Here is a 19,811-nt window from a genome sequence, read left to right on the forward strand (position 1 = left end):
TTCCTCTGCTTTTACCCCTCTCTTTAAATTCTAAACTTAAGAAAAAGGTACTTAAAAGCAAACAATCCAGCCGAGCGTTGTAAAAAGAAGAGAAATAAAATCATAATCCACCAATATGAAAAAAGAAGAAAAATAGAAGAGGAAAAAAAGAAACCAGTCCAATTTAAAAAGTAAGAGGCATTTGTAAAAGTTCCATCCATATTTTTTTTTAAAAAAAAAAAGATAACACACTAAGTTTAATTCAGGCTTAATTCGCCGCTTGCTCTCTTCTCTCTTCAATTTTACCTTTACTCTAAATCTTTTTGGGTGTTCTCTAATAGTAAAATTTATCTCACCATTTCAACACACTGTCTTCTCTCCTGCTTTCCTTCCATTCAGGGGCTGTCCCAACCTTCTGCAGCTTCAATGGCTACTTCTCTTTCGCCGGAAAAAAGAGCTTCTCCTGGATCAATCAGGGACTTTGCGATGTCCCTGAGATCAACAGGACATGTCCTTCTCTAACACCATCTTTACGGGAGTCCAAAAGGACCGTCCAGCAGCAGAGATATTGACAGCAGTCCTGGAGCTCCAAGATTGCATGTTGTGTCATCGCGATGTCAGCCACGCCCTTCCTGCTAAGGAAAGTTCTTGTTAAGTGAGCTACACCCAATTTTATGCCCCATTTTTCCATGATTGTTGAATGAATCACTGAAATTAAGTGAATCATGTGGTCATTAAATGAATCCAGCTTCCCCTATTGACTTGCTTGTTGGATGATGGCTCAGGAGGTTTCAAATGGTGATCACATTATTCTGGGACACTGCAAACATTGTAAATGCATGCTGGTTGCCAAGCACCCAAATTGTGATCACATGACAATGGGAATGCTCTGATGGTGGTAAATGCAAGGACCAATCTTAAGTCACTTTTTTCAGCACCATTGTAACTCTGAACAATTAATAAATGAATAGTTTTAAATTGAGGACTACTTATACACAACCAGTTAGCAAATAGCAAATACACTTAGACTCATATACCGCGTCACAGTGCTTTACAGCTCTTTCTAAGCAGTTTTACATAACCAGCATATTTTCCCCAACAATCTGGGTCTTCATTTTACCCACCTCAGAAAGGATGGAAGGCTGAGTCAACCTTAAGCTGTAGAGAATTAAACTGACTGCTGGCAGTCGGCAGAATTAGCCTGCAATACTATAAAGAACAACCACTGTGCTCTTTAATGTTAGGTTTAAAGACCGGCCCCAGCAAATACTTCATTCCATTTCTTTGAAATGAATGGCTGCCATCTTTCTCAGACCATGGGCATCTTCAGTTGAATTGGAATATGCATAATTTCCACATACTGTAAGGAAAGTCTATTTGTAGCAATAAATAGTTTCATTGTATAACAACTACTCTGTTTGAAAATGAATTACATTCCCATCTTTTGTCTGGCAATCAAAAACAGCACAATCACATTACAGCACAGGTGTCAAACTCGCTGCATCACATTGTGGTCAGGTGATGTTTCCCATTTTTCCTATTTGCGGAACTGGGGTGGGCGTGGCCTGTGCGTGACATATCCGGCCCACAGGCCACCAGTTTGACTGCCCTGCATTAGAGAGATCCAGGTGTACTCTGGCTTTTTAAACATGTTCCAAATGAGATCCTTGGGCAAATGTTAGGCTTTCCTAGTTTCTGCTAATATAAAAATGATTAATTACTTCATTAGAATTTTATTTAATTTAGGTCAGAGGAAGCAGATGATATAATCATAGTTATAATATTTGACTATACTTTGAAAACTTAGTTTATATACAGGTAGCCCTTCACTTAAAACAGTTCATTTAGTGATTGTTCAAAGTTACAACAGCACTGAAAAAAATTGACTTATGACCATTGCAACATCCCCATGGTCACATGATCAAAATTCATATAGTTGGCAACTGGTTCATATTTATGACAGTTGCGGTGTCCTGAGGTCATGTGGTCGTCCCTTTTATGGCCTCCTGACAAGTAAAGTCAATGGGGAATCCAGATTCACTTAACAACCATATTACTAACTTAATACATGCAATGATTCACTTAACAACCATGCCAAGAAAAGACTTAAAATGGGACAATCTCATTTGACAAATGTTTCAGCAACATAAATTTTGGGCTCAATTGTTGTTGTAACTCAAGGGCTACCTGTACAATATCATTAGAGTTTATTCAGAGGTAGTACTAATTTAATTACCACTGTTCCACTTTTGGATAAAAATTGTCTTAGCTCCCACCAGTGACAGGTGGATTGCCTCAGATCTTCCTACTAAATGGACAACATATTCAAAGGAAAAGAAAGAAAATGAGGAGGGTCATTTTGTCAGAACAAAATGTTTAGTTGTGTACTAGCATTCGTATACATTTGCTGTGAGGATTTCCTTATTTGGCTAAGACTAAGTTGTCTTACTTGGATAAACATGATGCAGCTAACTCAAACCAATGGAAGAAATGCAACCTAAGGGCGATTGGTAATTCAAGACGTATGTGTGTACACCTAAACCACAACCAGGATCAGTTTTCTGTCAAATTATTTTTCTTGGCAACAATATTTATTTAGAGAATGTACCTATTTATACAAGACTGCCCATCTTACATACATAACCACAGTACAGTGTCTGAGGCACCATAACAGAGTCACAACACAGCAATACCTCCAGTATATTGGCTTCAATTAATGTCTGGGTCCAGTATCTAGGGGAAGACCAGAAAAGTTTCCATAGCCTTCCAGAAGTCCAGATTTGAGACTCTCCAGATTTTCAAGGGAAAACTGTGCCAGATGCCATGATGGAGAAGGCATGTTGCAGACACCCAGTTTGCCACTGTCTTCTGCAATGTATGGGTGAGCCAGTTAACTTTAGAAAGGCCTTCCAAAGGTGATTAACTAGCCACACTCGCATCTATAAAACAGATATTCATAAAATATATCTAAGTTGGTACAGGTAGTCCCCAACTTGCAAGGTTCAATCACCATTTGAAGCGACAATGGCACGGAAAAAAGTGACTTATCACTTTTTTTCACACTTGAAACTGTTGCACCATTCCCATTGGCAACTGACTCATATTTATGACAGTTAGTGTCCTGGGGTCATGTGATCACCATTTGTGATCTTCGGACCAGCAGTCAATGGGGAAGTCAGATTCAACTAACAACTGTGTTACTTTCAGTGATTCACTTAACTGCAGCACGTAAAGTTGTAAAATGGGGCAAAATTAACTATCTTGCTTAGCAACATAAATTTTGGCCTAATTGAGGTTGTAGGTCGAGGACTACCTGTAATTGAATAGCATCAATTAACAGCACCAGAAATATATGTTGTTAATATTATACGTGTGCATATTATTCCAAATATTTAGGAGTTAGCTGATAGCCGTATAATCTTGTAATTTTGCATATTGCATAGCATACAAATAAATTTATTTTTTACATGCAACTAGGAAATGAACTAATCCTCCTTCCAAAGATAGGTATTTTTGCCAAACCTAGATGACTGCAATATATTCATTTTAATGTTTTGAATTCCTCTGAACAATTTGCAATCTCATACAGAAGAATTTCCAGGAGTTTCACTGCCCATGATTTTCTAGGATATAGAAATGTAGTCGACCGCATATGCTCATCAGCTAGCAAGTTTTTTACAAACCAAATTTAATTTCAGGTTCTAAACCTGCCAAATTTTTAGAATCTTTTTAAGTGTAGGAAGCACTGTCATATTTAGCAGGAATTTGTTTTTTGTCTGGGACGTAATGAGCTTTAACAGTGATAAGCTATCTAATTCAGAGGACTGCCAACATTGGCAGATTTTGGCTTCCAGTAGCTTGCGATATGCAATTGGTTCATAATGAGCCTATTGTAGGTGTGGAAATCAGGTATTTGATTCAGAAATCAATTTGCAACATTTTATGTGTCCCATTTAGAAATAATTAAGATGGTGACTTGAAAACCCTGTGATCCTATAAGCAATGCTTTAGTCTGAAAGATCTGAAGGACGCTAGATTAGGGAAGACTGAAATAAAGCATAAAATAAGAATTGAACTCCTGGGATGCCTTTTGAATGTGCATAAATAGAATCCTAAATTAGTTTTTGGAGTGAATAGAATGAACGCACCAATAAGGTGATCATCACTTTTAATCAGTGATTCGAAGTAGTAGCTGAGTTATATCTAAATACACCATTTTATTGGTGACTACTACATCCATCAATGTATATGTATTCTTCACGCTGTGTGACTGTACAGTAAATTAGCCTTGTTGTGGCCCACTGGCGGCCAGCAGAGCTGGCAGCAGAGTCAGACAGTGAGGAGGTTGGGGAGGAACACGGGCCAGTCCTGGGGCTGAGGAAAGTTCAGGCAAGGCCTCTATGTCGGAGGCAGAGAAGGAGCTAGACAGCAGTGAGGCAGAGCAGCAGCTGGAGCCTGTTCCCAGTGTGCGCATGGGCAGAGCTGTAGAAGACAAGAACTAAGAAAGCAGGGTCAACTAGGGAGTAAAGCCACACCTTGGAGGTGATTGGCCCCTCCCTTAGGAAACAAAAGAGGAGCGAACAAGGAGTGGGCTTTTGCAGGAAACAATTGGTTCCTTCGATTGTTTCAAGAATGGAAAGTTCTGTTTGTGACTGTAAGAAACTCTGTGCCAAGTGTTGCCTTGCCCTGCATTTGGCAACAAGTTATCTGGCAGCTCACCGAGAAAGATAAGGTTTGTGTTGATAAATATTCTTCTGAAAGACTGTTTGCCTAGCCTTGCTAACTGTGAATGAAAGTTACTTGAATGAAAGGAATTCAGTCACGTAAATAAGAGGTTTTGCTGACCAAGACCCTGTTTCATGCTTGTTAAGGAAGCATAGATCAGAATAAGTCTGGAGAAAGGCAGATTTGCTTGAAACAGGGTTTTCTCTAGGACATAGGGCAAATGGCTGTTAACTAAGTATGGTTGAGTGCAAATAAAATGCACAGGGTTGGACATAAGTTATTACTACTCTGATCTAGTTCTTAACTATAGCTACTTGTAATTTGGGTGAAATACATCAACATCTAAACAGTGTAACTTAGAAATACACACACACACACACACACACACACACACACACACAAGAATGAGATTCTATTCATGCATAGATTAGGAAGCAATGCAATGTCTCAAAATGTTTATCAAGAAAGGCAAAGGTTAATTGTTCCTGTAATTATTTATTTCGGTAGCTTAATCAATGATGTATTTGCTTCCTGCTTTTCCCTCCAAACACTGAAGAGTTTTTGCTCCCAGACGTGGCCTTATGGTCTCAATTATCTCTACTAAATGAAATGGGAAAAGGAAAGTAATTTTAATAGCAGAGGTTTCTCTGGTTATATTCAGAACAGTAGTTAACCCTTTAAAGAATACTTTCAAATAAGAAAAGCACACACAGAGCAAAACAGTATTTATTGTGGCCATGTCGTAGGTACAAGTTTGTGATATTGCATATTGTTCACTGGTGTAAAAAAATTAAAAACACTTTCTCCTAAAGGTATCTATACATTTCATGTGCTACAACAGGGAAGGCACACTCCGGGACCAAAAACTGTCCATAAGTTCACTTATATTATATGGCAGTTAAAACCTTGCTAATAACTTAAGCAAACTGTGTAAACAACATGTTACTTTCTAGAGCAGAGTTATACAATTATGGCTCCATACGGACTCAGGAATTCTGGGAATTGAAGTCCACAAGTTGTAAAGGGCCATAAATTCTCACCCCTGTTCTAGAGCACAATAAGCTAAGCTCTTATAAAGAGCAAAGAAAAAAAACTACATTATACAAACATAATGGATATATAGGGCTACTTCACACAATTCTATATTTAGTGAAAAATATTAGTATTGCTTTGACTGTCATCTTCACTCTACATTTTTATTTTGGTGTGAAGGACTTCCGCCATCCTTTTTGGTTGCTTGAGATTTTTTTCTTCCACCCGAATCCATGCCATTTCCTTTTTCTTTCTCCTCCGAGAGAGAAGTCATGGAGTGATTCTTGCTTTCTAGTGCAAACTTCAAAGAATTGTAAAATCTAGAGACAATGATTTAAATATGTTTCAGGTTGGCAGTTTCATTCATTGGCTTGCATAAAGCAGCTCAGGAACACTAATAACAAAATAAATTAATGCAATGCCACAGGAGAATCACAGAGTTTTCTCAACTGATTGGCAAGAGGCTAAAATAGCATAACATTGATATACTGTATTTATTAAATTCCTACTCTACTGCAATCATAAGACTCTGGGCATGGCACATCACCATCTGTAAAACATCTACAGTATAATAAATAAAACCTCTAGAATACAGAAGGCTAATGATTAAAAGCCGCCAATATATGACCTTAAAATGGAGCAATGCACAGGAAAAAAAATTCACAGGATGACATCATCTTAATTAAACCTACGCAAGAAGATATAGTTTAATGTGGTGCTTATATGCAAAATACAATTGTTTAATGGGATTGTTTGTCCTGTGCTGTTGTCTTAAAAGCAAAGCAAAGATGAAACCTTACTAAAGAGATTCTTACAATGGTTACTCATTAAATCTATCCACCCTGAATTCCTTCCAAATCACTACACATGGATCAGCACAGTAAATATGTATTTAGTTGCAAGAAAAAGTATGTGAACCCCTTGGGATTACGTGGAGTTTTGCATGAATTGGTCATAAAATGTGCTCTGAACTTCATTTAAGTCACAACAATAGAAAAACACAGTCTGCTGAACATACTACACAAACATTAGACGTTGCCATGGTTTAATTGAACATAACATGTAAACATTCACAGTGCAGGAGGAAAAAGTATGTGAACCGTTGGACTTAATAACTGGTTGATCCTCCTTTGGCAGCAATAACCTCAACCAAACGTTTCCTGTAGTTGCAGATCAGACCTGCACAATGATCTGGAGTAATTTTGGACCACTCCTTTTCACAAAACTGTTTCAGTGTAGCAATATTCTTGGGATGTCTGGTATGAATCGCTCTCTTAAGGTCATGCCACAGCATTTCAATCGGGTTGAGGTCAGGACTCTGACTGGGTCACTCCAGAAGGCATATTCTGTGCTGTTGAAGCCATTTTTTGTTGAATTACTTGTATGCTTTGGGTCATTGTCCTGTTGCATCACCCATCCTCTGCGGGGCTTCAGTTGGTGGACAGATGGCCGTACATTTTCCTGCAAAATGTCTTGATAAACCCTGGAATTCATTGTCCCATCAATGACAAAAATCCATCCAGGCCCTGAGGCAGCAAAGCAGCCCCAAACCATGATACTCCCTCCGCCATGTTTTACAGTGGGGATGAGGTTTTGATGTTGGTGTGCTGTGCCTTTTTTCTCCACACATAGTGTTGTGTGTTTTTCCCAAACAACTCAAGTTTGGTTTCATCTGTCCACAGTATATTTTGCCAGTAGTGCTGTGGAACATCCAGGTGCTCTTTTGCAAACTTCAAACGTGCTGCAATATTTTTTGGGACAGCAATGGCTTCCTCCGTGGTGTCCTACCATGTACTCCATTCTTGTTTAATGTTTTCCTTATTGTAGATGTGTCAACAAAAATGTTAGCATGTGCCAGAGATTTCTGTAGGTCTTTAGCTGACACTCTAGGATTCTTCTTTACCTCATGAAGCATTCTGCGTTGTGTCCTTGCAGTCATTTTTACAGGACGACCATGCCTAGGGAGAGTAGCAACAGTGCTAAACTTTCTCCATTTGTAGACAGTCTGTCTTACTGTGGACACATGAACATCAAGGCCTTTGGAGATACTTTTATAACCCTTTCCAGCTTCATGCAAGTCAACAATTCTTGATCGAGGTCTTCTGAGAGATCTTTTCTGTGAGGCATGGTTCACATCAGACAGTGCTTCTTGCAACCAGTAAACTCAAAACAGGTGTGTGTTTTTAAAGGGCAGGACAGCTGTCAGCAACACATCCAATATCATCACACAGATTGGAGTCAAGGTTGGCTCACTCTTGGCTCCAATTAGCTCTTGGAGAAGTCTTTAGGCTAGGGGCTCCCTACACTGGGAGTGTTTACATGTTATGTTCAATTAAACCATGGCAACATCTAATGTTTGTGTAGTATTATTTTCAGCAGACTGTGTTTTTCTATTGTTGTGACTTAGATGAATTTCAGACCACATTTTATGACCAATTCATGCAAAACTCCACATAATCCCAAGGGGATCACATACTTTTTCTTGCAACTATATGTGTACACACAAATTTTGTATTGAATATATGAACTTTTTTAATCCAACCTTTATTATTTTGTATAAATAACACAAGGTGGAAAAAATAGCTAATACTCTTTCCTCCTACTATTTTCCCCATAACAACCTTGTGAGGTGGGTTTTGCTGAGAAAGTGATTGGTTCAAGATCAGCCAGTTTACAACTCATAATCTCCTGGTTTCTAGGCCAACACTTTGACCAGAGCACTGCCTACAAACCTGTTAATTCTCTTCCAATTTTCTTCCATCTTCCGATTAGCAACTTGAACCACAAAGTCAACATATTCTTCACTGACCATTAGTCTTCCTTTCTGAGTTAGTGGAACTTCTAAGCAGTGAGTACTTCGGACAGCCTATAATGATGTAAAAGGAGAAGCATACATCTTAACCAGCTTTTATTAAATCTTATAAAAGATGTATACATTTTTGAATTTTGTTATCAAAAACTTGCAACTTGTTGCTAAATGAAGGATTATAATCAACTGAGGATGGGGCAGACAGAAATATTATTTTTCAGTGTTACGACCCCTGTAATTATAATCTTGATTTACTGGTATAGATTTATTTTCTGTTTATGGCCTGACTCTCTAAAGGTGTAATGGAAAGACAGGTCAATGGAGTTAAGGCTTATTGGTGTTTAAAAATAAGGCTGAATGGTTTCTTATATGTGACACAATCAGATTTTGCTGTTTAATGTTTTTCCTTTTTTGCCTATCTTTTTTTCTTTCTTTCCTTTTTCAGGTTTTTCCTTCTGTTTTTTTCCTTGTATATTAAAGCAACAAATATATATTTTTAAGAAGTCTGACATGGAAACAGTTCTCGGCATAGGCAAGTTTCATAAAGAAAACTTAATCTTGTGGGGCCTTTAATAGAAAAGATGCAACGTAGGCACAAAGGTAGGTGTCTACATTTCTTTTGTAAAGTACAACTCAATTTGTAGTAATTACTGTTGCTCCCCTCTGGGAGGAGGTTTCAAAGTATTTCTAGCAGGACTACCAGATTCTGGTAACAGCTTTGATCCCTATGCCATCTGTTTGGTAAACTCGCAAAATTTGTTTTTCTCGCCATGTACATGTATGCATCCGAACTAGACTGTGTTGTTTGTCTGTGTCATACAATATATATGGGTATATGCATAATTATGTATGTATGTATTTTGTCATGTTTATATCGTATACATGGAGATAGTGACTCTTTGAGAGCTGTATGCAACGGAATTTCATTTTAATGTATGCCGATTAGTGTCTATTCAAAATGACAATAAAGTTATTCTAAATGTAAGTCTTATCAAATATTTCACATTGCTTCCATCAACCCGGCTGAAATTGCCTATTTTGGTGATTAATATATGACTGCCTTAGAAAGTGGCTGAGGTTCTTGGTTGTACTCAAGATCTGACTTAAAGCTTTTAAGTTTTAAAAGTGATTCAGCCTACTGATTACAACATGTAAATGTCATCTTATATTGGGAGAAGAAGAAGTCAAAGAAGTGTCCCTGCCATCTGGGTGTCAGTGATAGCTTCCCACATAGAGATGCTGGTTCACCTTGATGCGGCCTGTATGCAGCTACACCCCAGTGATTTTCTCAGGAGGAGCTGCAAATATCCCTTTGATCAAAGTAGAAAAAAACAACATACCATCATAATTTTTCCTTTCCGGCTAACGGTTATACCAGAGTTTCTGAACCCAGCTTCTATAGCCACGGTGTGCTATAAAAACGAAACCAAACAGTTGGCATAAACAAAGTATCAAAGTGCTAAAATATAAAACAGTGAAACAAGATGTATTTTCAAATACTGATTATTCTCCTATTTACAGAAATATAGGTTATTTGTTACATCTGAATCCAAACAGTAGATTTTGTTTTGTCACAGTATTACAGGTAGTTTTCATTTAGCAATCACAATTACAGTTGGCATCTTGGCTGTTAAGTGAAGCAGTCACTAAGTGAAACCAGAATTGTGCTTATGAACTTACTTCAGTTTTGCTTTGTAGACCTGCAAAAGTCATAAATGAAAGGATTGATCCTGAAATTATTACTGTTGTGATGAACTGTGTGAGGTAACAAGGCAGTTACCTAAGCGAGGACTACCTGTATTGCAGAAGGAACGTTGGTCCTACCTGAGTGTTCTTCTCAGCGTGGCGCAAGACGGTCCAGAAGTGGGTTGTTCAATCCTTATTTGCCCAAGAGACTGAGTCAGAATTGAAACCACGCCTCCAGCTTCCCCTGCTGACTTCCAATTCCAACGAGGCGCAGCTCCAACTAGAGAAACAAAAGAAGAACAGGCCCCGGGGACACGGACCTAACAAATTCCAGAAGGGAGGGATCTGGACCGTCCTGCGCCATGCTGAGAAGAACGTTCAGGTAGGACCAACGTTCCTTCTCCAGTTGATGGCGCAGGAGGGTCCAGAAGTGGGAAATACCAAAGCAGCAGTCCCTAGGGCGGGAACTCATTGATCTGTGGTACCCAAGGGAGCATGAACCCCTGAAGCATCCTTCGACCGAACGATGCCTCAGCAGAGGCAAAGGCATCCAACCTATAGTGCTTAATAAAGGGCAATGGGGATGCCCATGTCGCAGCCCTGCATATATCTCCAATCGGAGCCTGAGTGTTCCAAGCGGCCGTGGTGGTCGCGCTCCTAGTGGAATGGGCCGTTGTCCCTTTGCACCGGTTTACCTCTGGCCTCATAGGCCCAGGTGATACAAGCCCTTAACCACCGCCCAATGGTAGAGGGGGACACTCTCGACCTTATGGCCGAAGTCTGAAAAGAAATAAACAATGCCTCCGTCTTCCTGGAAGACGCCATCCTCTTTATGTAAATACGGAGAGCCCTCCGCACATCCAACTTGTGCTGCGATTTCTCCTTTCTATGAGTGGGATTTGGGCAAAAATCCAGGAGAATATTCATATTCCCTATGAAAATGGGAATTTATCTTGGGGATAAATGCAGGATCAAGCCTCAGCACGTCTCTGGAGATATGTTCCGCCTTGATGGACAGTAGGTGTCTGACCACAATCCCAGACGGTGAGATTCCACCCAGAGGGCCCTGGAGTGCGTGCCTCCCTCCTGTTTACTTGCGCCTTTGCAGCTACATTGTCTGTCAATAGCAGGACGTGTCTGTACTCTACAAGGGCCTGAAAGTGTTGAAGGGCTAGATGAGACGCTCGTAGCTCCAGCCAATTTATGTTATGAGTGAGGTCTGAAGGGGACCAGTGCCCCTTTGCCAGATGTGTCCCTAGCAACAACCCCCCCCCCCAGTAATAAAGGCTCGCATCCATGGTCAAGGTGAGTCTATGCGGCTCCCTAAACGCACACCCCTTATCCAATGCCGGAGAAATCCACCACTTCAAGGACAACCGCACTTGTGGGGGCACCTGAACCTGGAAGGCACTACGTTTGCTCCGTTGAAATGGCAGTAGGAACCCCTGGGGAGTCCTAGCATGTAGCCTCACCCAGGGAACCAAATCTCATTTTCCCTAACAACTGGGACAAGGTGACAATAGGCATCGTTTCTCCTTCTTTACCTGGCAAACCATCCTCCTCAGACTATCTTTGCGATCCTGGGAAGAGAAAACCATACCAGTGACTGAATCAATGACCGCCCCCAAATGCAACAGCCTGGTAGAAGGCCACATATGGCTCTTCTGAAAATTCACTGAGAAACCATACCTCTGTAGAGTTTCCACCGTGAGGCTCAGATCCTGAAGGGACCTCTTCGGTGACTCCGCCTGAAGAAGGACATCATCTAAATAGCAATGCAATCTGATGGGGACTGTCCTGAGATGAGTAGCCAGAGCCGCCAAGACCTTTGTAAAAGTCCTGGGAGCTGAAGACAGCCCGAATGGGAGAGCTCTGTACTGGTAATAGGTACCAGAGTAGGAAAACCTAAGGAACTTCCTGTGACTGGGAAAAATCAAAATGTGTAGATATGCCTCCTTTAAATCAATAGATGTCAAAAAATCGTCCTCTTGGACACCTTCCAGGATGGAATGAAGGGACGCCATCTTAAATCGTTTGTATACTAGGAACCGATTCAATCTTTTAAGGTCAAGAATCGCCCTCACTTCTCAAGGAAGGAGACACTGCTCTCTGCACCGTCAGAGAGAGCAACTGGATTCTGGGTGCGCCCACGCCTGGCTGCCCTCAGCTCCACAGCCGCCTGTTCAGAAGCACGATCCTGTAGAGCTATGCTATGCACAATGGCTCGATGAATAAGAGATTGGACATTATCAGGTAAATCATCAAATTGACTAGGCCCTGGCCTGGGTGCTAGTTTCTGCCTGTGTTCTGTTCTAAGGCTAGGCCCCAGGCAAGCAAATGATTGACACTCATCATCCTGTTCCTCCACCTCCGATAGAGGAGGTGAAATAGAACTGGCCCTTGGGACCCCGAGAGTCTCGGAGGGGAAGGGGAGGGAGAAAGTGGAGCACCCTTTGGACATGGGTGGGGGGATTCCATTGCAGGAACAGGATCATTGTCTCCCCCCCTTGCTTGAGCTTCCCCTCAGTCTCTTTACCTCCCTGTCTGGAGGTAGACTGCTTTGCCAGAGAGGGGGGCTCCGCTGAAGAGGCTTTCCTTTTCCTAGTGCTCTTGGAAGGAGCAACAGAAGCCATCTCAGATGTACTTTCATCAGGGGATTCAGCCATTGTAATTATTTGCAACTAGTGGTGCGCGCTGCACGAAAGCCGGGCCCTGCGGCAGCTCGCTGATCTGCAACCTTCCTCACTGAGACCAGCAGTCGCAATAAGCCTTGTGGTAGCTAAATAGGGACAAACAAAATGGTCATGACTCAGCAGAGAACACTCAAAATGGCCACCACCTCATAGTCACCACAGAAAAAATGGCTGCCACCTCATGGCCTCCAAACAAAATGGCTGCCACCTAGACAGACCTCCCCAAAATGGCCACTGTGTAATTTCCCTTCCAATATGGCCACCCCAGAGCCTCATACTCACGTGGAAGGCACTCAAGGCAGAATTGACACTCCACAATAGAAAAACGGCTCCAAGAACTCCGGATCGGCCGCACAGCTCCTTTGCAGAGAAAACGGCACTGATCGCACTGCCAGCCAGCAAAAAACGCACGTAGCCACACGGCTCGCCAGCACGCTATCCGCGCCGTCCCCGCACTCCTTGCATCGCCCCTTGCTGCCATTGCAAACCAGTGGCAGGCTCGGAGCCTCCGTACACTCCACCAGGCGACCACAAAGAAAAAGCGGTGAAACTGCTACAGAAAGACCCTGATAGCCAGCGCGGCTAGTGGCTCACTATTGAGAACCCAGGAAAGACTTTAAGCAGCGCTGGGTGTCAATTCTCCTTGAAGACAATGCATGCTGGTGAAAGGGACTTGAAAGCCAACTTTCCCACCATTGGACCAGCCAAATTAATAAATCCAGAAGGTTACATAAATAAATTAATACCAGAACTAAAAATTCAACTCACAGCAATCAAAAAAAGCATCTCTTTTAGGGCAAGACTGAGTCGGAATTGGAAGTCAGCAGGGGAAGCTGGAGGCGTGGTTTCAATTCTGACTCAGTCTCTTGGGCAAATAAGGATTGAACAACCCACTTCTGGACCCTCCTGCACCATCAGCTGGAGAAGGAAGTATTTCAAAAAGTACATAATTGTAAAATGCTTATAGTAACAGACCTGTAGCAATGTGAACCAATGTTATGAAGCAGAAAAATCAAAGTAAACATTAAGGCACAATTAGCAATAGCAGTTAGACTTATATACCGCTTCATAGGGCTTTCAGCCATCTCTAAGCGGTTTACAGAGTCAGCATATTGCCCCCACAGTCTGGGTCCTCATTTTACCCACCTCGGAAGGATGGAAGGCTGAGTCAACCTTGAGCCGGTGAGATTTGAACTGCCGAACTGCAGCTAGCAGTCAGCTGAAGTGGCTGCAGTACTGCACTGTCTACAACAGTTTATAACTTAGAATGGACAACACTGCCAATCAGAGAAAAATTGCTTCTTCTTTAAAGAGCTGTGCAAAACATTTTGAAGTGCAAATATTCTGACTTTAGAATAGTCCCTTGCTGGGAGTGTTTTCACCTCAAACTGGCCATTCTGATTTCTATTTTCCAATCAGAGCAATCCTTTTAAAGGTTGGAAGTATACTGTCAGTCAGATTGGAATAGCTTAAATTGCTTCTGATGAGGTTGGCATGAAATGTTTTGGGTTCAAACATTTTGATTTCTAAAAATGTTCATACATCTAATCTGTCCCTTTTTCTGAAATCTGTTTAGATTATCTACTCTACAGCATAGTAAAACCGTGAGAAGACCTAAATTTACTGATGTGAATCAAAATAATTAAAAAGAGCTTACAATAGTTCCTTACTGATACAAGCTAATTGGCAAAATCCAGGATTCATGAATTATTACATAATTTGATGATAGCTATCAATCAGTGTCAACCATATAAAACTATACTTCTGAAATTCTCATTCTACCTCATAATCCCAACAAAACAAGCTTTCGCTTATGAGTGTAATATCTATAAAAACAATAGATGCTGTTTCCTCTACCAGCATTTTCACAGCCCCAGTTATTTAACACACAATGCTTCAGACATAGGTAGTCCTGAACTTATAACCACTTGTTTAGTGAGCAAGGTTACAAAGGCAGTGAAAAATGTGATTTATGACTGGTCCTCATACTTACAGCCATTGCAGGTCAGGTCATGGGATCAAAATTCAGATGCTTAGCAACATCAATTAACAACAGAAATTCTGGCCCCAATTGTGACCACAAGTAGAGGATTACTTGTAATGCCTTCAAGTGTGGGAACTGGGAGGAATCAAGCGTCACTTATGTAACAATAACAGTGTTTTAAGCACAATGCTTTACCAGAAGTTGTGCATCTTCCAGGTCTTGACATTGCACATGGAGAACAAATGGTTCAAATTTGAAGATGGCATCAGCCGCAGCCTTCTGCAAGGCGGTAAGCTAAGAAAGAGCAAAAGGTTAATATCAACTCTACATCTGTTAGCAATGAAATATAAGTAGCTTATTTAGCATCTAAAAACAGTGCACGACAGAAACTGATTCGACGTGCTAATTAAAATACATTTTGACATGTTGTAATACTCAGATGCTCTGCCTGATATATGTTCTGCTTGTTTTTATTCACTTTGGTACAACATTTTGCTGGGATTTAAGATTGTGCACTGATGGTAAAAAGTTTTAGAAATCTTGATGCTGTATGATATAACCACAATTCTAAGGTCTGCACACCAGTTTTCAGAAAAGCTTCTAATCAAATCCTGCCTATCAGTTTCCAGATATCATTCAAATAATATTTTGAAAAATAATAAACTTCATTTATCTACAAGATCTGCAAAAGGGGAAAAATAGTGCACATTTACTAAAGCGATAAATGTACATTTTTAGAGAATACTTCAAAACATTCCTGATCCCAAGTTTTATTATTTTCTGCACAGATCTTATCCACATATTGACCTATTTAACCTTGTAAAACTGGTATTTGGAAGAAAATAAATACTTCAAAGCATTTTTTCCCTATGAACACTTTCATTCAAAAATATTTTATCTTCTCTTTGGATCACATCCTAGAACTGTGATGGCGAACCTATGGCATACATATCCAAAGTGGCACGCAGAGCCATGTTGCCTGGCATATGCATCACGCGCTCCTCTTCTGGGTTTCTGGTGCGCATGTGATGATCAGCTGGCTTTTGTCCGTGCGGCAGTGCTAGAAACTGGAAGAACTGGTCTTCCATTTTCCAGCGTGAGCATGCGTGGCGGCCAACTGATCGTTATGTGTACATGTAACCAGAAGTCCAGCTCATTGGCATTCATGTGCCCGCCAGAAACCGGAAGTATATTTTCCGGCGAGGACATGCCCCCTTGGCAGATCCTCTTCCGGGTTGCGTCCCAGACAAGCGTGTGGCTGCACTCCCTTTTTGGAACTCGATGCCAAAAAGGTTCACCATCCACTGTCCTAGAATGTTAGATTGGAGGGCAGTTTGGAGATCATCTAGTCTAAGCCCCTTAATAAGGGCTGGAACCCACTTCTATGGCATCCCTGAGATCATCACCTCCAAAGGTAGGCGTTTTCCAGGTCTTGAAGTGAAGTTATTTTTCCCCCTTAGCTTTAACCAGATTCTCTGTAGTATAAACAATATTCTGGAGCCATTTTGAAGAATTCTGTCTCATCTTCTGTATTTCAGCCCTTAAGATTTTGAAAATTATCTATTATGTTGCCCCTCTATCTTGTCTTCTCCAAGCTAAACCACCTAACACCTTCTCTGTTCCTTGTACATTTTCCCTCCAGGACTCTGATAATCTTTGTTATTTTTCTCTGGATGTAGTCCAGTTCATCAAACTTTTTAAAAATGTTTTTATTAAAAGATTTCACAAACATAACAAGTAGTATATTCCAAGAAAAATATATAGTGAATATGAAAGAAGGAAAACGAAGAAAGGAAAGAAAAACAGAAAAAGGATTGGTGAACTGGACTATTTCTTTTAATCATATTACAGTTTGTTGGTGAAGTCTAAGACAACATTTGAATTTTCTGCAGCTGTTAATTTTTATTCAACTTGTGATCCATAAAGACACCAAATTCCTTTTCACATGTACTTCTGCCCTCACATAGTCCCTTTCTTTCAGAAGCCTGCAATTTTTATTTACAGGGGAAAAAATCTTATTAGGGCTTTAAAACCAGTCTGTCCGTATTTCTAGAAATCATCACCAAATAGATTTAAGATGTGAGTTAAAAATCTACGATGGAAAAAGCATCAGAAAGCCAGTCATGTCTATTATCTATTGAATGACTCCTGCCACTCTAAAAAAAATACAATAATTCTATTTACTATGATCAATAAAGACCAGCATCAGCCACAAATGTAAGACAATGTTATGGAAGAGCAGACTCCTTTCCTTACTTATTTTGTTATGTAACTATAATTAGAGAAGCTTGGAGATTCTTACAATATTGTTAGCATGCAGAAATACTAATTTGAAAACTTGTGTAATAAACAATGCATTGACCCTTACCACGTCTTTTGTGCTACATAATTGGTGGGTCACCATAAGCCAAGTACAGCTTTGCTTCTGTATTTCAAAGCCAGCAGTACCCTAATTAAGAAAAAAATATCACACATAGTACAAATCTTTTAGGCAGAGAAACATGCTCAGAACTGCTTGCCTGTATTCCCAACTTTCCAACATTAAAACACTAGAATTTCCCAGCATGCTAAACAGAAGAAAAAGGTTAAGGAGGATAGGGGGAATTAAATGTAGCCAATGAATCAGTTTCAAGCCACATATCTGATTAGTTAAATGAAAAAAAGTAAGGATACATATTTCTGGGGATCATATCACGTTTATCTCTGATAGAAAATGTCTTGAAGGGATTGAAGCAATGGCACTTATATCTGTGAATAAGGCATACAGGTAGTCCTCAACCAATGACCATAATTGAGCCCAAATTTCTGTTGTTAAGTAAAACATTTGTTAAATGAATTTTGCCCCATTTTACAATCTTATTGTCCAGTTGTTAAGTGAATCACTACAGTTGTTAAGTTAGTGGCACAGTTGTTAAGTGAATTTGGCTTCCCCATTGATTTTGCTTGCCAGAAAGTTGCCAAAGGGGAGTCACTTGACCCCAGGACACAGCAACCATCATGAACCAGTTGCCAAGTGTCCGAATTTTGATCTCATAACCTAGGAACACTTCAACAGTCATATTTTTTTATTAACCACATTTATATGCCGCCCAATCCTGAAGGACTCCTTTTTCACATGTGAAAAATGTCCATAAGTCATTTTTCAATGCCATTGTAACCTTGAACAGTTACTAAATGAACTGTTGTAAGTCAAGGAGTACCTGTACCTTGCCATTAAATTTTCAAAAGGGAACAGATTGGGACATAAATACTTCAATACAACAGAGGTGAAACCTGAAGTACCTCTAGTTAGTAAATAAATGTTTCAGATGCCATTTTTTAAAGAGTGATTCTGAAGTGTTGACTCAGCCTTCCATCCTTCCAAGGTTGGTAAAATGAGGACCCAGATTGTTGGGGGCAAAATGCTGACTCTGTAAACTGCTTAGAAAGGGCTGTAAAATACTGTGAAGCAGTATATAAGTACAATTGCTATTATTGCTATTATCCAAACATTCTCACATAAGCTGGAGAAGAATTCTGGATAACTGGCCAGTTTGGTTAAGGCACAAGGATAGAAACAGATTATATATGAATTCTAGTCCTGCCTTAGGCACAAAGCCAGCTTGTTTGTGTGTGTGTGTGTATCGCCCAGGTGTCAACGCTAACACAGAGACATCATACACACAAAGGGAATTTTCCATCTATGGGAACATTTCAGGGAAAATCTGCCCAAAGGTGGCTTTTTAAAGTGTTGATTCCCTGAGCTGCTTCTTCCATTCCAACAATCTTGAGAGAGGAATGAAGTTCTCATAGCAGAGCGGGAATGGCAAAAATGCCTTCCACGATGGACACGTGTGTGAGTGTGTGTTTTCCTTCAGCCCCCAATTTGTTGTAGATCAGAGCTTCCAGACTTTGGGGGCTGCAGAGGGCAGCAACAACTTTATAGGTGTCAACATTAGAATAGAATAACAGAATTGGAAGGGACTTTGGAGGTCTTCTAGTCCAACCGCAGGAAACCCTTACACTTCAGACAAATGGATAGCCACTATCTTCTTAAAAACTTCCAGTGTTGGAGCATTCACAACTTCTGGAGGCAACTTGTTCCACTGATTAATTGTTCTGCCAGGAAATTTCTCCTCAGTTCTAGGTTGCTTCTCTCCTTGATTAGTTTCCACCCATTGCTTCTTGTCCTACCATGAGGTGCCTTGGAGAATCGTTTGAAATCCTCTTCTTTGTGGCAACCCCTGAGATATTGGAACACTGCTATCGTGTCTCCCCTAGTCTTTCTTTTCATCAAACTAGACATACCCAGTTCCTGCGACCATTCCTCATGTTTTAGCCTTCAGTCCCCTAATCATCTCTGTTGCTCTTCTCTGCACTCTTGCGTCGTCACAAGGGTCGCGCGGAGCTTCGCATGGGGCAGAGCCTTAACCCAGAGAAGAGCTGACCCCAAAACAGCGCTTTCACACCCAAAGAAATTGATTTGGTTACGGTCACAGCCCCCGTGGGGGATCCAGAGGAGGAGGGAGCGATTCCACCCAAACCTCAGCTCGGCTCCAGATCTGCGATGCGCAGCCGAGGTCGAACGCGGGCTTACCGCAGCGGGGGCGGCAGCCGGAGGCTGTTCCAGCACCACCACCCGTCCCGAGCACGAGCTGGTGGTGCAGAAAGTCTCGCGGCCATTCAGGAGCCGGACGATCTCCTCAATTGGCTCGTCCACGCTGCCCTTTCGGCTCGCATCTCCGCGCGATAGCCGTTGCTCTTTCCAGCGTTTGAAATCGGCCATCAGCAACAGCAGCCGGAGCGGCCTCCCGCCCCCAGACGGCAACAATGGCGGCCTTCATAGGGCCGGTCTGTGGGAGGCGCCATTTTATTCCTTACGGCGTCTCATTGGGGAAAACTTATTTCCTCAAGCCCCGAGCCC

General features: G+C 41.1%; 1 protein-coding gene across 1 annotated transcript; it reads right to left on the bottom strand.

Moving 5' to 3' along the window:
* Positions 1-5,412: 5,412 nt before the first annotated feature.
* On the bottom strand, positions 5,413-19,801 carry TYW3 (tRNA-yW synthesizing protein 3 homolog). The gene is given in 7 exon segments (XM_014061095.2): positions 5,413-5,890; positions 5,892-6,056; positions 8,469-8,602; positions 9,886-9,957; positions 15,104-15,202; positions 17,277-17,357; positions 19,485-19,801. Coding segments are annotated over 7 exon segments (780 nt in total). The 5' UTR covers positions 19,674-19,801; the 3' UTR covers positions 5,413-5,850.
* Positions 19,802-19,811: the final 10 nt, after the last annotated feature.

This window comes from Thamnophis sirtalis, unplaced genomic scaffold, assembly GCF_051295495.1.
Source record: "Thamnophis sirtalis isolate CommonGarterSnake01/CBP01778 unplaced genomic scaffold, rThaSir2_p1.2 scaffold_7, whole genome shotgun sequence".
NCBI classification, from domain to species: Eukaryota; Metazoa; Chordata; class Lepidosauria; order Squamata; family Natricidae; genus Thamnophis; species Thamnophis sirtalis.